The 17,852-nt window shown below is 34.4% G+C and overlaps 1 protein-coding gene across 3 annotated transcripts in view; it reads right to left on the bottom strand.

The window, feature by feature from the left end:
* DMXL1 (Dmx like 1) overlaps positions 1-17,852 on the bottom strand; it is a 160,886-nt gene that overhangs the window by 137,747 nt on the left and 5,287 nt on the right. For all 3 annotated transcript variants that reach the window (XM_090276612.1, XM_090276614.1, XM_090276615.1), the window contains exons 2-4: positions 8,855-8,980; positions 5,078-5,149; positions 2,254-2,332 (exon numbers count right to left, since the gene is read on the bottom strand). In XM_090276612.1, coding sequence (XP_090132738.1) covers positions 2,254-2,332; positions 5,078-5,149; positions 8,855-8,980 — 277 coding nt within the window. The remainder of the gene's footprint in view (positions 1-2,253; positions 2,333-5,077; positions 5,150-8,854; positions 8,981-17,852) is intronic.

Here is a 17,852-nt window from a genome sequence, read left to right as displayed (position 1 = left end):
TGTAATGCTGTACCCCTCAAGGATTTAAACTTATTAAAAAGTAAATAAATAAAATGAACTTGTTTGCTTGAAAAAACATCTCCAAGATAATCTCTTATAACATAATTTCCAATGGTTCTGTAATTTGTTTTCTAAAATAACGTTTTTTTTTCTAACCATTTCATCTAGTATATTAAAATTTAAACTATTTTATCTAACTAAACTGATAGACTTCTGGTTCAATGTTCCAAAGATAACTTCTTACATTTTAGATCAGCAATTTTCAACTGGTGTGCCACAAGATTTTTAAAACATGCAATGTCTGACAATTTAGTCAGGGGCACTGACCTCTTTTCCTTAGATTATCAAATTAAAGAATGACAACAGCCAAGACAACGGCTGTCCAGTGTGAATGAATCAAAATTATACCTATTTTTTTTTTTTTTTTTTGGTCAGATAGTCAAAATATATAGTATTTTTTTGGTGGGCCACAGAAATTTAATAATTAGTTTATGTGTGCCATGAAATGAAAGAGGTTGAAAATCAGGGTTCTAGATTCATATTTCTAACTATTTACTGGATATTACTATGTGATATGCAAGCATCTTAGATTCCACACATCCAAACAAAACCTATGTTCTACTCTAACTCTTGCATATTACTCTTCTTCTTGTGGTCATAGATACATGCAAAGTCATGTGAAATCTGGTTGTCAAGTAATGTAAATTTTATTGCCTTAATGCATTTCAATATGTACTCCTTTCATTACTCATTCAATATTAATTAATACCTATTATATGTTAAAGGCACCAAGACAAGTTATTTCTCATTTAGACTACTTGCAAAGGCATACTTTCTGAAAATAAGTATATTTATAAATAATATAATATTTATCATCTTGTTCTTCTTGTCTCTAATCCTTCTAAATCTCTGCTACCAGAACAATCTTGCAAACCACTTGTCACAAGCCACTTTCAAAAGCCTGTATTTTTTAGACAATTAAAAATAATTAAGTTCAAATCCCTCACCATAACTTTAAAGGCCTTCTATAACATGCTGAAATATTATTTACTCATCACCAGATTCACTCCAGCCTCAATGAAGTACTAACTACTATTAGAATCTATCTTATACAGGTAAGCCCCACATAATACAGTTGTTAGGTTCCTAACAAATGCCATGTTATGCAAATCCATGTTATACGAAACAAAGAGCTAGTACAAAAAGGGGGGTTAGGTTCCAAAAATTAAAGACATACTATTATATTTTTATAATTAAGAGAAATACCTTTATTAAAGCAATTTTTATCATTACATATTAACATGAATTAAGTAATGTTTTCTTCGTCATCGCTACTAAACTCCATTAACCGAATGCGTTTTCTTTTTGACAAGATATCCTCATCCTCTGAACTTTCTTCAGCATTATCTTGATTTCTAGGCTCTACTTTTTGCAAAAAATCTGTTATCTTACATTGCTTGCTTTTAGCTGAGAGATCTTTATAAATTTCGTTATACGGTGCTAAGCACTTTTGAAGTTCTCTCTCAAACTTGTGCTCCTTTCAGTACAAGCATCTTCATTTAAGAAATATGACTCAAACTGTTCGGCTAAGTTTAGGCCTTTCTTTAGGCTTTCTTAGAGTAAACTATTTAACTTTGTTTTCATCAGTGCTTTCATCCCCTAAGTTATGTTAGCACATTCCAGATCTCATTTCCACCAAAATTGCTCCATCAGTTTCTTCTTCTACCAGCAATTCTTGGATATCTTCTACAGTCATATCATGTTAGAGTGAAACCATGTTATAGAAGTATCATGTTATATGGGAAATACCTATACTTTCTTTGTGCTTTTCCTCATTGTGGTAGATTGATAAAAATGGCTTTGAGATGGTTTTTAAATGCAGAAGTAGGTAACTAGTACATACACCCATTAACAATTTCTTAGAATACCCTTCTTTTTCCCTCCTGCATCTATCCCCACCCTCATTGTTAAATCTGTCTACTCTCAAGTCAAAGGGCTCCTCTTTGATCAAACTTCTGATTCCCCAGAGGGAATTAATGTCACCTTCCCGAAACAACAGGTATTCCTCCTACAGCTGGATGCTATTACATGCATCTTCATTTCATCATACACTCCAAAAGAGTACAATCTGTTTTATGACTTTTGTGTTCCCCACAATCTCTCACAATGCTGGACTGAAATACATAAAAGTAATAAAAACAATAGCCTAGGCAAGGGATATTTCATTTCAGTCAATCCTGCTTGTGTTCTTACCTGCGGGATCCCAAGTTATATTGTGTGCTATTGATTCCAGAAAAAACTGACCACTTTTCTGCCATTGACTGTATAAGTCCTAAAATTAAAAAAAAAAAAAGGCCTTTATTCAAATTATCATTGGTATCTTTTCTCTGACAAATGTATATATGCATTATTATTACTGTTAATAATACATGCAGTCATTTTTTTTTTTTTTAGGTATAATTGAGCATGCAGTCATTTTTAAGGAGAAAACATTCAACTCTGTCCATAAAAAAAGGAATATGTGATGGAGAATATCCATTCCTCGAGGTCCTGGTATATTTAAACAACCAATAAGTATATGCCGCCTTGGACAATATTGTTATTGTTACAAAGATTTAATTTTAAGCATGTCTGTGTCTCTGCTACTTGAGGCTTTCTTCTCTTTTCATGCTTTATCCTCACCTGAAATGATATGGTATGTGTGAAAAATCAGAGTAAGAGATGTAACACTTCTGTTATAATGTGTAATTTAAGTTTTTTCATTCCTTAAAGGAATAGTTTTCAATTTTACTTGCAAACCAGTAAGAAAAGTATGTTGCACTATGACCCAGAATACATATAACATACACATAAATGCAATTATAAGTATTCTACCTTTATTATAATGTACTCTTAACATTTTCTATTCTATTTCATTTTCTTTTACATTCAGGTTGTTGGCTACTAATCTGATTTCACTAACCTCTAATAGACTGAGACCCATAAATACTCTCTTAATGTAGTGATTCTCATACCTTAGTATAAGAATAGCCTGGATATGTATTAAAAATTCAAATCTTCAAGACCCATGTCCAAAGATTCAGCCTCAAAAGGCCAAGAGGGGCAGAGAAAGCTCTGCTTTAAATCAACACCCTGGATGATTTTGACACAGATGGCATGCAGAATATGCTTTTATAAATCACTGCCTTGCAGGAATGGCTCTCATCACAGTGCACATAAGAACCCTCTCTAGAAGGAGACATACAAGTGCCTAGACACAACCATACACCTACAGATTTAGAAATCCCCAGGGCAGGAACTGGGTACATGTATCGATTACTGATTGTGAACAGTACCTCTTATGAAGAACCACTATCTTAAAAAAGAATAATCCAGAATGTACAAAAAAAAAATGAAAATAGTATCTTTTATATGAGGATCTCAAGATTCTCTAAGGCTATCTCCTGGAATAACAGATTTTAGGTGCCTTCCAAGTCTACTATTTTGCCATCTAATCCAGTTTTCCCCTTATTTATCAAGCTCTTTTTTACCCTCTCTCCAAAGTCTACCTACCAATAAATAAGCTTCTTATTGAGTTTCTAACACTGTTATATCAAAAAATCATATAACAAGAGGAAATAGGCAACGTCTAAAAAAAATATCAATTCTACCCTTACTAAAATAGGCATTTTAACAAAACATGCAGGCTTGTTAAAATTTAGTTATTTCATTTAACAAATATATTGTGTATTATTTTAAATATATTGTTCTGAGTGGAGCAATTGCCCGTAAAATTTATTTTTAGTACTGTCAGTTACTAATTCATAAGGCTACAAGAGCTTCTAATAATAGATTCATTAAGTAATGTATAAACACAAAAATCAGGGGAGATTTGTGGACTCTCCTTCCATAAAATTTAAAAATGAATATAAATCCAGAGAAACTATTTTTTATTAACACAAGGCAGAAGAAAGAATGCTCATACCTAGGAATCAATAAAACTGGTTTTACTCTTAGTTCTATGGCTCAATAGTTGTTTTGTTGGTCCAGTCACATTTCTTTTTGGGCCTCTACTGACTTATCCATAAAGAAAGAAATAACAGCTACAAAACTAAGTCAGATGAAGTATGTAAGATGTTAATGAGTGAAGTGAAAACTGAAAACTATTAAAGGATATTTAAAGGCATGTCTATTATTAAAACACTGTTTAATTCTTTACATTTAACAGATTTCTACATAATCTCCAACATCATGTTATCCTTGCAATAGCCCATGATGAATGAATGAATAGTAACCAAATTCAGAATTGAGCAGTCTCATAAAAGCTCCTTGCTTAGAATTAACTAGCTAAAATGCATAGGAGCAACCCCAGTCCTCTGACTCCTAATAAATGCTCTTCAGACCACACTATACGATCTTTCATATGGTTTAAATCCCTAATTTAATCCTCAGTGGAGATGCATAAAATAACCTGGCTTGTCTGTCATATTTAAAAGCATTAAAGCACCTGAGAAATCTACTCCATAACCTCAATGTTTATAAACTACTGTTTTACCAGCTTTCAGAACTATTTCTGAATAAAATGTCTATTTTAAATAATTCACTGGCCTGTTAACAATTATATTACATGATATAATAAGTACAAGAAAATAAGTCCTGGAGGTATGTTAAGACTCTGCAATTAAAACATGTAACTTTCAGAACCAAATACAGAAGGCAGAAAAACTATATAAAAGTAGATCATAAAAGTAAAGAATGAAGTGCCACATATGACCAGACAATGGTGTTTGCACTAGCAATGACTTTAATATAACTGCCAAACTTAAAGTTGTTGACTCTTCAAATACAAAAGAAAAAATGTCAGAAAAAAATAATTTCCAGATAGTTCATTGGCACAATTCAGTTTAATTCAATTTCAATGAAAGATTTAAACATATTTTTAGCATGAAAGTGGCATTTAACGTTTATTTTAATTATAGTATATAATTTATACTGATTTATTTAATGATCACTCTGATTTTTGTACTGAAAAAAGAAAACCCATCTTTTAATACTCAACACATTTCAGTTCCTAAAAAGAAAATAATAAATTACTGACCAAATTTTTCTTTTGCTTCAGTAGTTTAATTGGCTCAAAAACAGAGACAATATTTCCATAGGATGCTGCAATCTTTAAAAAAAGAAAAGAAAAATTATGGATGTTAACATATTTATGAATCTAAAGAGCAAAAAAATAAAAAATGAACAGTATCACTTAAAATATACCCACATGTGAAATTTCATGCACCAATACTTGAGAATGTCAGTTTACAGACCACCATATCTGGATCAGAATCCCAGTACATACTGTCACTCACTAACTGTGCAACTAGCAAGCTAATCTTTCTGAACCTTAGTTTCTCTATCTATATTTATAATATGTATATACTATCTTCCTAATAGAATTATTTTGAAGATTGAAATAACATTTGTAAAACATCTAGTATATTATTTAAGATGGATAGTAAATGTTAATTCCCATCCTCACAAAAGAATATGTATTGATGTATTCCTTGTCAAGTGTAATATTTGACCTGACTTAAAAATCAGGTTTAGGCCCTGGAGGAGTGACTCAGTTGGAGCATCGTCCCATGCACCAAAAGGCTGCATGTTAGATCCCTAGTCAGGGAACATACCTCAGATGCAGGTTTGATACCAGGTCAGGGCACATACAGGAAGCAACCAATTGCTGTTTCTCTCTCTCTCTCTCTCTCTCTCTCTCTCTCTCTCTCTCTCTCTCTCTCTCTCTGTTCCCCACCCCACACACACCTCCTTCCTCCCTCTCTAAAATCAATACACCTGTCCTAGGGAGAGGATTAAAAATATATCACCTTTTAGGTTATTAGTCCTCAAAGTTTACAATTCTGTGAGTACATACTTAACTTTTAAAAAATAAAACTTAGATATGTTCCTTTGTGAACTCTCTAAGGAGTGTGTTTAATATTCCATTTTATTTGAGTATGTTTAAAATTTACTCTTTAAATCAATGGAGCACAACCCTTTCTGGGTCTGTTTTATAAGGTAACTATTACTAAAGTTTGAGTGTGTCACAAATGAAAAACATTGAAATATCAGAAGACATAAAATGAATGAATGAATGAATCAGGGATAAAAATAAGAAGAGGGATAAAGAATGAAGATGTAACATACATATAGAAAAACCTTTCAATGGAAAAAACCTTTCAGTGTTCTGAGGAGTTCTTACGATATAAGATCATCTGCACTGAGTGGGTCTGGGAGGGAGCATTTAGTTTGGGTCTTTAAAGTGTAGGTAGTATTTCTTCAAAGGACAGTAAATATTTGATTTTAGAAATAAGGTATAATACGAACACAAGTGTGAAGACTAAAAGATGCATTTTATGTCTGGAGGTGACTGACCACCAACCAAGCTAGAGGAGAATGTTCTTTACAATAGAATAAAGAATATGAGCCCAAAAGGCCGGTTTGAGCTGGTCGTACGTGGCCCCATGACCAAGGTGAACAGTTAGAACTTTCCCAAGGTAATGGTAAGCTAAGATGTTTTTTAAGCAGATGAATACAAGATAAATTCAGATGAACTTTCTCAGGAAAATTAATCTGGTAGTACTACAAAGAAAAACAATAATGATAACATACTGATGCCTATGGTATCAAGCAGCATTTCCTTCTTAAAGGCAAACAGAAGTCCCCATGTATTCAAACCTATAAAATTTTCTTCCTGATACCTTAGGAATTATTTGAGTATACTGATACTAGTAAAAAAAAAAACTGTCTTTTATTAGAATGATTATAAAACCAAATGACTTCTTCATTCTAACTTGAACTATCATATAATCTAGGCACAAAAAGCTAACTCATATTGGAAATGAATAAAATTAGATTTCCAGTATTAACCCAGCCCTATGTATGTCTAGATGGTATTAATACAAGTGAGTTTTTATACAGTAATGAAGATTACAGAACTACAGAGTAGATCAGACAAACTTGAAGAAAAAAACATGTCAATAATTTTTACCATTCCATAATAAAGATCGTGTTTGTAGTACAGTGAGAAGGAAAGGAGTGAACGAAAGAAAGACAGATGAGAGACACTTGTGACTGTATTAAAGGAAAGGGGACACAGGAATAACAAAGAGTGGTCAACAAATAGGTAAATATTGCAGAGTCAAAACTCATTTTACCACGAGTATCCTTAAATCAGGTCCCAAGAAGAAACTTCTCAGACTGGCAGGTCTATTAGAAATTATTAGATTTTTAAAAAAGCATTGGGTCTACTCTGGTTCCTCACACAAAATGTTCTGGTGGAATCATATAGTCAAACTAAGTACTGAAGTATCTAGCAAAAAATTAAATAGATTTGTAAAGTTCATCCCAGTTTAGTCCCTATAGAACCATACCTAGGTCTGGCCACCTATTGTAAGCTATATAGTATGCTGCCTATTAGTTATGACTCTCCCAATTCTGGTACTATACAGAATTGGATTTAACCTGATATAGCATCACATGCCATTTCTTTCATTGTTGCTGTTTTGCTTTCAAGATTACTTTTCATATGCAAATAGAAGTCCAGATAAACATTTTCATTTTTCTTATAGATTTGCAATAAATTAACAAATAATGAAGAGTTAATCTTCATTTAGTACAAAGTTTATCCAGAAGTTATAAGGAGATAACTACCTGCTTGCAGAAAATAAATGACTCTAACAAATTACTTCTCTTCAGTGGTGTTACAGACTGGGGTCCACAAAGTCCCCACAGCCCACAGCCCATGGTCTGGGAATGGGGGAAGGAGATAATAAAACTTTTAAGGTACTTTGCATATTTATGGCTGGTACCTAGTTTCTTAGTTATGTAGATAGTTGTGGCCACTGCCTGGTGTCAGGGAGATGGGAGGAGCTTTGACCATAGAGTGGGGCCGGAGAACTCACAGGGCCTGCAAGAGATTTCTGCAGGTAGCCAGGACTGTGTTACAGGTCGTGGTTAGGATTTAAAGGAATGGCAGATGCTATTTGGTGCTCTGGGCCACATGGTTTGAAGGACTGCAGAAGTCCCCCACCAGCCAGCCATGAGATCAGGCGTTAAGGAGGTGCCATGTGATTCTGGATTAAGAGCATGGAGAACACTGCAACTTGGGCAGTACCTCACCAACCAGGCACAGATGGTTGGGAGCTACCTGGAACACTGATGGAGAGGACATTCTCTTAGGACTTGTGCCTTTCCTGGACTCCACCATGATCCAGTATAACATGGCACATGCTTTTATGGACTATTATATGGAGGCTGATGACATCATACCCCAGATCCTGAAGGAGAGAAATGGGGAACTACTGGCTTTGGCTTATAGCCTTTTGGGGAGCAAGGTAAGTGCTGGATCTAGGGGGAAAACAGGGCTCTGAGCAGGAATATTGTAAATAAAGACCTGTTTTTCTCAACACTATTTGTTGGGTCTTACACCAAGATGCCAAGTGAATGAGTCCCCCTTTTGCTGGGTAACAGTAGGTTATTTGTAAATAGATGAAAGACTATTGTTATTCCTGTTCTTTGATCCAGTCAATTTTTAAATAGGTAAGCTTTATACTTGTTATACAGATAATGAGTATTAAAGTTTTTTGTCAACTCATAAGGAGTATTATACTTTATTTCAAAATTATGTAAGAATAGAATTCCTAAAAATCTCAAAGATGCATTTGAGAGAATCAGGGATTTTGTTCTCTATGGTGCATCACAGGGAGCTAAAGAAATTTGTATCCACATTGTCCTTGAAACAAAGCAAGTCTCTAATTCAATAGAAATATACTTCAGAGACCATCCTGGCATAAACCATATTCAAAACAAATCTCATCGTAAGATTACAAACCTTGCCCTGTTGCATTGAACAGTCTACACATCCTACTTGAATATTTCCATGTTTAGCTCCTGGGATTATTTGTAATCTTTCAAAATCACTTCCCAGTATAACAATGTCACATCCAGATGCATAAGCCTGAAAAAAAAAAAGGAACAAAATAAAATAAAAATGATACAATTGTCAAGAAAATATTTACCATGTAAAATACTGGCATTAAATATTACATTTTAAAAGATTAATTTTGAATTCTTTTTAAAAACGTGTATTATTTGAGAATATTTCCTTTACCCTTCATATACAGTCCCATCAGCAAATTCAACCAATCCTATCTGCAAAAAATATGTCAATTCTGTTCACCTCTTCCTTCTCCACTGAATGCCACTGCCCCTGTCGAAGCTCATCGCTTTCCTGCACTACTGTTAATAGTCTGCTTCCATTCTTGCTTTCCTCTAATTTTTTTTCCATGCAAAGACAAAAGTGATCTTTTAAAAATGTTTATTACATCAAATGATTTTTCCTGCTCAAACCTCTTCAATAGTTTCTTGGATTGAAATCCCAGCTCCACACCATGGTTACTGTCCTAGTTCTCCAAAACCATCTCAAGGTTCTTTCCTTCCCTCAGGTGGCTCCTGGCCCTATATTGCCCCTTTTTCTGTTCCTTAGGTCTATCAATATTTTCCACCTTAAGGTGGTTTATCTACCTTTTATCTGCCTGATCTTTGTCTAGCTAGTTTCTTTCCCATATTCAGGTCTCAGCTCTTGACCTACCTCCCCCTCACGACCTCTTTCACCCACCCCTCTCTCTTTCTCTCTCTCTCATTCCTTTTCATCACATTACTATTTATTTTTCTTTGTAGCATATATCATAATTTGTAAATATATTTCTTATTGTCCAGTTTTATTACTAGACATTAAGTTCCTAGACAAAAAGGTAGGGTTTGAGTTTATATTGTTCTTTGCTCTAGCACCCAATTCTAACTTAAGGGCCTGCTTTATAAATACCTATGGAATAAATGAAGTATTTAATTTTACAAAGACAGCCACCATAACCAACAAAGTAAAAGGATATATAGTTCAAGGTCTGTTGCCAAGTATTTTATAGCTCTTTTTTAATTTTACAATGAGCATAATTCTTCCAATTGTTTTTGTGTTCTTTTCCACAAGTTCCTAGATCACAGGAATTTCTTCCATTACAGGGAACAAGGCTGTCCTAAAATTCACATACTATAGGCCAGCATACAGGGTAACACTGATGATAAAATATCTATCACAAACTATTTTCCATTCTCATAACTTCTTAAGTTCCATTAATTTTTTATTTTCTTGTCATTTTTGCACACGCACATATACCTTACTTAATGTAAAAAATATTATACTTAATATATACACACTGACTTTAACTCATACCAAACCCAAAACGATCCTGAACGTAAGCTACCAAAAAATATTAGAAAAGGGACTTGGGAGAGCATAAAATAAATCTGTTCACATTACAGACAAGAAACTGATGCCTAGCCCTGGCTGATGTGGCTCAGTGGATTGAGCGCCAGCCTGCAAATCAAAGGGTTGCCAGTTTGATTCCCAGTCAGAGCACACACCTGGGTTGCAGGCCAGGTACCCAGTTGAGGGAACGCAAGATTCAACCACACACTGATGTTTTTCTCCCTCCCTTTCCCTCTCTCTAAAAATAAATATATAATCTTAAAATCATATTTATAAAAAGAAAAAATGATGCCTGAATAAGTTGCCATAATTTCTTAGTGGCAGAGTAAGCTTGAAAATCCTGATCTCTTGATTCCTGAGCCAGTGTTATTTCCATGATACCACGAAGACTTCCATAGTTAATCATGCTTGCCTGGAATGTTCCTAAAAGAAATTAGGGATAATCAAGTCTGGTTCCAATAGTGTCACATAGTGGAAAAATCTGGCTCAGTAAACAAACAAACAAAAAAATCTCATGATGGCTTGCTCACCTATACAAATGTCCACATAGGATCATAAGGCTTGTCACAAGACTATTAGCAAGAATAAGCTCCAAAAAACTAATTTATTTCAAGAAGGTTTTTCATTCATGATACTCTAAATACCTTAATATTTTAGAAACTGATTTTTTCAATATTAAATTTTGATAACATACTGAATGTCACTGTTTTCCCAAAATATTGTTTTAAACTTTGAATGTTTACAACTTAGATTTCCTCCTCATTATATATTAAGTCTTCATAATTTTGCTTCCTTTTCGTTATACCTGAAATTAGCTACCTACTTTCAGTATTGTGTTGTAATTATTTTTGTCAACAGTCACAACCCCAAATTTTCCAGAATTACGTCTACATTGATCCTGAAGTACCTCACAAAATTACTGTTTAATACAGCAAGTATTAAACATTTGGAAAGTTGATTGTTTAAGTAGATGTGGGATGCATGAAAAACTCAAACCATATTTGCATTTTGTTCCATCTCTTAATCACTGTCAAAAATTTGTAACTGTCTTCTAAAAAATCCTGCTGTGCAACTAATACCGGTTGAATAAACTATGGTATAGAACCACAATGCAATATTATACAGTTGTAAAAAGAACAAGGAAGGGATCTATGAAGTGACAATGGTGTTTTCTAGGAGATAATAAATGGGGAAAAGAACCAGAAAGTACAAAAGGGCATATACAGTATTTATTTTTGTGTGTGAAGAACAAGTTAAATAAGAAAACATTTGAGTACATGTTTCTGATTATTACAAAAAGAAACACAGGAAGGATAAAACTAGGAAACTAGGAAACAATTGTTACCAACAAAGATAAGTGGGGAAGGAGGGAGTGGAAGGGATATAGGAAAGAACAACATTTCTGAATATAGTTATGACTTTCAAAAACATACCATCATACATATTCAAAAAATTAAATTAAATCAATCGGAATGAGGGGGCAAGTGAAACAATGAACTAACTACATTCAAATGAATACCATAGCCACACCTAAAGAAAGAAGGCAGGAACAATCAAAGTAACTTATGAACAACAGAACTTGACCATATATTTTGTCTTGGGTAGCCAGAAGGAAAAAACTAGTCTTCCTCCTGTGTTTTTTCTTTACTCTTACTTAACACTACTACCAAATTCACAAACTTCTGAGAGTTGTGTCAAGGTTTTAACCACATCAAGCAATTCTCTGACACCAACTGGGTGTCCAACAATTGAACTCAATTCTGACATTACCTAGAAGTAGTGTCAGATCCCACAGGTTAAGAAGAACTCTGTCTTAACAGAGAATGCCCTCCACTTCAGATGCTTATCACGAGTACTAGGACCCCAGATTATCCACATTTCTGTCCAACTTGGCTATAAATCAGAGGTTCTTATGACCTTCTCCTTCTTGGACTCAACTATTTGTTAAAACAGTTCACAGAACTCAGAGAAACAGTTACACTAACTGGTACATTCAACAATAAAAGATACAGATAAACAGCCAAATGAAGAGATAAATAGGGCATGGTCTGGGAGGGTCCCTAGCATAGGAGTTCCTCAATCCCTGTGGAGTTGGGGTATGTCAGCCTCCTGGTACATAAATGTGTTCACCAAACTGAAAGTTCCCTGAACCCCATACTGCTGGAATTTTATGGAGGTTTCCTCATGTAGGCATGATCAATTATTAACTCCATTTCCAGCCCCTCTCTCTAGTCTGGAAAGTGGGGGATGGGGTTGAAAATTGCAAGCCTCTAATCATGGTTTGGTCCTTCTGATGACCAACCGCCATCCAGGAACCATCCAGGATCCCACCCAGTTGCCTCATTAGAACAAGAGATATTTCAGTGTTCTTATCACCTAATTTATAAGGGCTTCAGAAGCTCTGTGCCAGGAACAGGAGGGAGACAGGGTGGCAGTGGCACAGAGACCCGATAAATACATTTTCTATGATCTCTCAGGCAGGGTGGGGTGAAAAAATATAAATTCCGAACTCCTTTTGTGAGTTTAATTGTAGTGGTACAGACTATGTAATTTTAAAACTTTTTTAGATGTGTTATAAAAATGAGCCACAATTCTCACTGTATAAGAACTAAGATATGAAATGGGAGAATAAACAATACACCCATGTAAGGCAGGAGTAGGACTGGAAATATTGATACAAAATGATGGTTTCCAAAATGTACGCACAGTAAGTTCTTACTTAATGTCACTGATAGGCTCTGCGACTTTACATGAAACTACATAAAACAAAACCAATTTTGTCACAGGTTAATTAACATGAACAAGAGTTATAGTCCAATGGCATTTCATCAACATCATAAATAAATGACATTGAATGAAATGATGTTATTCAAGGACCTGCTGTATCTTCATGTACACATGTAAATATATGTTTATACATGTATATATTATATGTGTATGCTGTATGCATATACATGTATATATTTGTTAGTTTTGTCCAATGAAAGGCCCAAGAAGCAGACATTCCAAGAGCAATGAGATCAAGCGTCTTGATCTTGGTTTCTAATATCATTCCCACTAAAAGAAACCAGGGATTCTCAAAAAAAAAGAAAAAAGGCTAATTACAGAGGTGGGATAGGGAAGCTATAATGAGAGCCCAGAACACCCCTTGTTATGCCAGAAATATAGTAAGTGTTAAAGAAAAAAAAAAAAAGACCAGGCAAAAATCACCATCAATGGATGCTCAATCCAGGGGAAAATTTTGATGAGGATGAGGTTACCTTCTGTATGGTCATAAAGTATCTTTCACATACTGCTTATTATTAGTGGGCAGAAACTAAACCAGCTTTACAGTGGAAACATTAGGCAACACCTTGATGGGTCATCAAAATTAATATCACTACTGATAGATATCATCTGCCTCCAAATATGATACCTAGAGAAGGACACAACACCATTTACACATAATTTTGGGTAAAAATGCACAATCTCATTCTAATTAAGAGGAAACATCACACAAATGCAAAATGAGAAAAGGTTTGTTTTTTAAAAGGGAAACACATGTACAATATTCTTCAAATGTCAATGTCAAAGTGAATTTTTAAAAAGGAATAGAAAAACGATGCTAAAGAGACATGATAACTAAATGTAATACCTGCCCATGGACTACATCCTGAACTGGAAGAGGTAAAAATGCTGTAGAGAACAGTTATATCAACTAACAAAACTAGAACATGAATAATATATTAAATAAAAGTAGTATATCACAATAAATTTATGAAGTTGATAACTGTACTGTGGTTATACAGAATAATACCTGTTATTATGAAATACAAACTAAATTATTTAGGGGAAAGAGTCATGACATATGTAACTTACCCACAAATGATTCATAAAAATGTTTTTGTAGGAACAAACACACTTACAATGTCCACAAATTATGAAGAAAATAAGAGTTAAATTATTATCAATAGACAATCTAGGTATTGAGAACATGGTATCCTTTGTACTATTTTAATTTAATTTTATTTCTAGGTAAGAAATTATTTCAAAATAGTTATTTTCCATGTAGTAATGGAAACATCTAAAACCTAAATAATTATTTCCAAAAAAATTAATACATACTTCTATCTTCCACAAACCACAGTCATTTGAACCTATTTTTTTCTCTTTGGCATTATGCTTCAAGACCAATGCTTTTCACTCGTTCTCATTTAACCCTCACAACAGATCCTAAGTTTATACTCAACAGAAATGTATCCAAGTGCACACTAAGAGACATGTACAAGAATGTTCATACCTATTCATAAAAGCCCCAAAGTAAAACCAGCTCAAATATCCATAAATTATGCAATGTATAAATCGTCGTCGTCGTCGGCAGCCGTCCGTCTCGAGAGACGATGGTGTAGCTTCCCAAGAGTCTATCTGCACCACCGAGAATGGCTGTGCAGTCCGACTCGGGAGTGACATGATATCTGTCTCCTCCCGTGTTGAATCGACATCTTGCGATGACGCTGGAGTGTCCTCTCCAGTGAAGCTGAAGCTACAGAGCCTGGGCAGGGTGATATGGAGGGTCTGCTGTTGCCCAAGCAGCAGACCCCCCCTCTCTTCGCAGCTGAAGGATCCAAGGGAAAGACGGAGTCAATACAGCTTGGCTTCAGGTGCGCCGCAGGAGTTGCCGGTGTTGACTACAACGTCAAACCGCCTTAGGGACTCCGGCTCCGGATTTTCTGTCGGGGTTTACTCCCTTAGCCTTTCCCCTGAAGAGGTATGCCGCAAGGCAGCGGAGGTTTTTTGGAGTCAGAGTTTTCCTTCTCTGATGTGCCCTGACTGGAAGATCGAACAAGCGACACTTAGCTCGCAGGCCGACGCTCAATCCACTGAGCCAAACCAGCCAGGGCCTACAATGTATAAATAAATTGTAGTATAATTATACAATGGAATACTAGCAATGGTTCTCAAATTTTCTTGTTTCAGGAATCCTTTGCACTCTTAAGAAGGTATTGAGGATAACAATGCTCCCTTTCCCCTACCTAAAAGCTTTAGTTTATGTGGGTTATCACTATTAATATTTACTCTTTTAGAAATTAAAAAGAAAACATAAGCTAATCTAAAGCTCCCAACAAAGAAAAGCCCAGAACTAAATGACTTCATCAGTGAATTCTACTAAACATTTAAAGAATTAATGCCAACCTTCTTCAAACTCTTCCCAAATATTGAAGAAGGGGGAATACTTCCAAGTTTGTTTTACAAGGTCAACATTATCCTGATACCAAAGCTAGACAAGGATAATACAAGAAAATTACAGACCAATAATCCTGATGAACAAAGAAACAAAAATCTTCCAGATACTAACAAACTGATTTCAACAGCATATTAAAAATATCACATCCCAAAATCAAGTGGGATTAATCCCTGGAATACAAGGATGGTTTAATAAAGGCTATAAATGACAGACCATATATAACAAGCTTTCACAATTAAGACTGTGAAACTTTTCTTCAAAGATCAGAAGCAAGACACGTGTGCCTGCTCTCACCACTTCTATTCAACATGTTACTAGAAATCCTAGTTCAAAGAAATTAGGCAAGAAAAAGAAATAAGACATTCAAATTGAAAAGATGTAAAATTGTGCCTGTATGCAGATAACAAGCTATTATATAAACAAAACTCTAGACTCCACCAAAAAACTGTTAGAATTAAGTGAATTCAGCAAAGTTGCAAAATACAAATACACTAACAACAAACTATTCAAAAAAGTTTTTCAAACAATCCAGTTCGTTACAGCATCAAAGGAATAAAATACTTAATACATTTAACTAAGGTAAAAGATCTTATACACTGAAAACTATAAGACATTGATTACAGAAATTAAAGATGACACAAATAAATGGAAAGGTATTTTGTGCTGACGGATTGGAAGAATATTGTTAAAATGTTTGTTACCCGAAGCAATCTAGATTGAATGCAATCCCTAGCAAATTTCCAATGGCATTTTTCAAAAAAGGAAAATCCTAAAATTCATCTCGAACCACAAAAGATCCCAAACAGCCAGAACAATCTTGAGCAAGAAGAACTAAGTTGGGGTCATCACACTAGTTGATTTCAAATTATTATATATTATAAAACTATAATAATCAAAACAGTACAGTACTGGCATAAAAACAGACACAAAGAATAAAGAAACAGAATCATGAGCCCATACATAAACCCAAGCATATATGACCAACTAATCTTTAACAAAGTCACCAAGAATGCATAATGGAGAAAGGAGTTTCTTCAATAAATGGTGTTGGGAAAACTGGGTAGCCACATCCAAAAGAATGAAATTGGACCTTTATCTTTCATCATACATAAAAATCAACTGAAAAAAAATACATGAATGTAATAACTATAACCATAAAACTAGAAGAAAACATGAGAACAAGTTCCCTGACATTTGTCTTAGGGATGATTTTTTTTTCTATTTGATATCAAAAGGAAAGCAAAAGTAAAAACAAACAAGTAGGACTACATCAAACTAAAAATCTTCCACATAGCAAAAGAAATGATCATACCTGAAAAAGAGTTAATATCCAAAATAGCTATGGAATTCATACAACTCAACGGCAAAAAACAAAAACAAACAATCCAATTTAAAAATGGGCTAAGGACTTCAATAGAAATTGTTCCAAAGAAGACATACAAATGGCCAATAGGTATATAAGCATCACTAATTATAAGGGAAACATAAATCAAAACCACAAAGAGCTGACCTCATACCTGTTCAAATGATTATCATCAAAAAGACACGAGAAAACAAGTTTTGGTGAAAATGTAGAGAAAAGGGAACTCCAGTGCCCTCCTGGTGGAAATACAAATTGGAATAGCCAATATGGAACACAGTTCTTCAAAAAATAAAAAATAAAATTATCATATGATCCAGCAATCCTGCTTCTGGGTATATATCCAAAGATGATGAAATCACTATTTAGAAGAGATATCTGCACTCCCATATTAATTGCATAATTACTGCCAATAGCCAAGACATAGAAACAATCTGACTGTCCTTCAGCAGATGAATGGATATATACAATGAAATATTATTCAGCCATAAAAAGGAAATCCTGTCATTTGTGACTATCTTGAGGTCACTGCGCTAAGCGAAGTAAGTCAGATAGAGAAAGACTAATGCTGTATGTATACATTCCACTTACATGTAGAATCTAAACACATTGTACTGTTAGGAATAGAGAGCAGAATGGTGGTTGCCAGGGGGTGAGGGGTGGGGAAATAGGACATGCTGGTCAAAGGGTACAAACTTTCAGTTATAAGATGAGTAAGTTCCAGGGATCTTATATAGAACATGGTGACTATAGTTAGTAATACTGTATTGTATACTTGAAAGTTGCTGCAAGAGTAAAGCTTTAATATTTTCACCGCAACAATACAATGGTAATTGTGTGAGGTAAAGGATGTGTTAAGTAACCTTACTGTGGTAAACATTTCACTACATATATATATATAATCATCACATTGTATATTTTAAACTTATACAATGATTTATGTTAATTATATATCAATAAAACTGGGAAAAAAGATAAAT

The sequence above is a fragment of the Furipterus horrens genome, unplaced genomic scaffold, assembly GCF_987537825.1.
Source record: "Furipterus horrens unplaced genomic scaffold, mFurHor1.1.pri manual_scaffold_5, whole genome shotgun sequence".
In the NCBI taxonomy this organism is placed as follows: domain Eukaryota; kingdom Metazoa; phylum Chordata; class Mammalia; order Chiroptera; family Furipteridae; genus Furipterus; species Furipterus horrens.
This window is presented reverse-complemented; position numbering and strand designations above follow the sequence as displayed.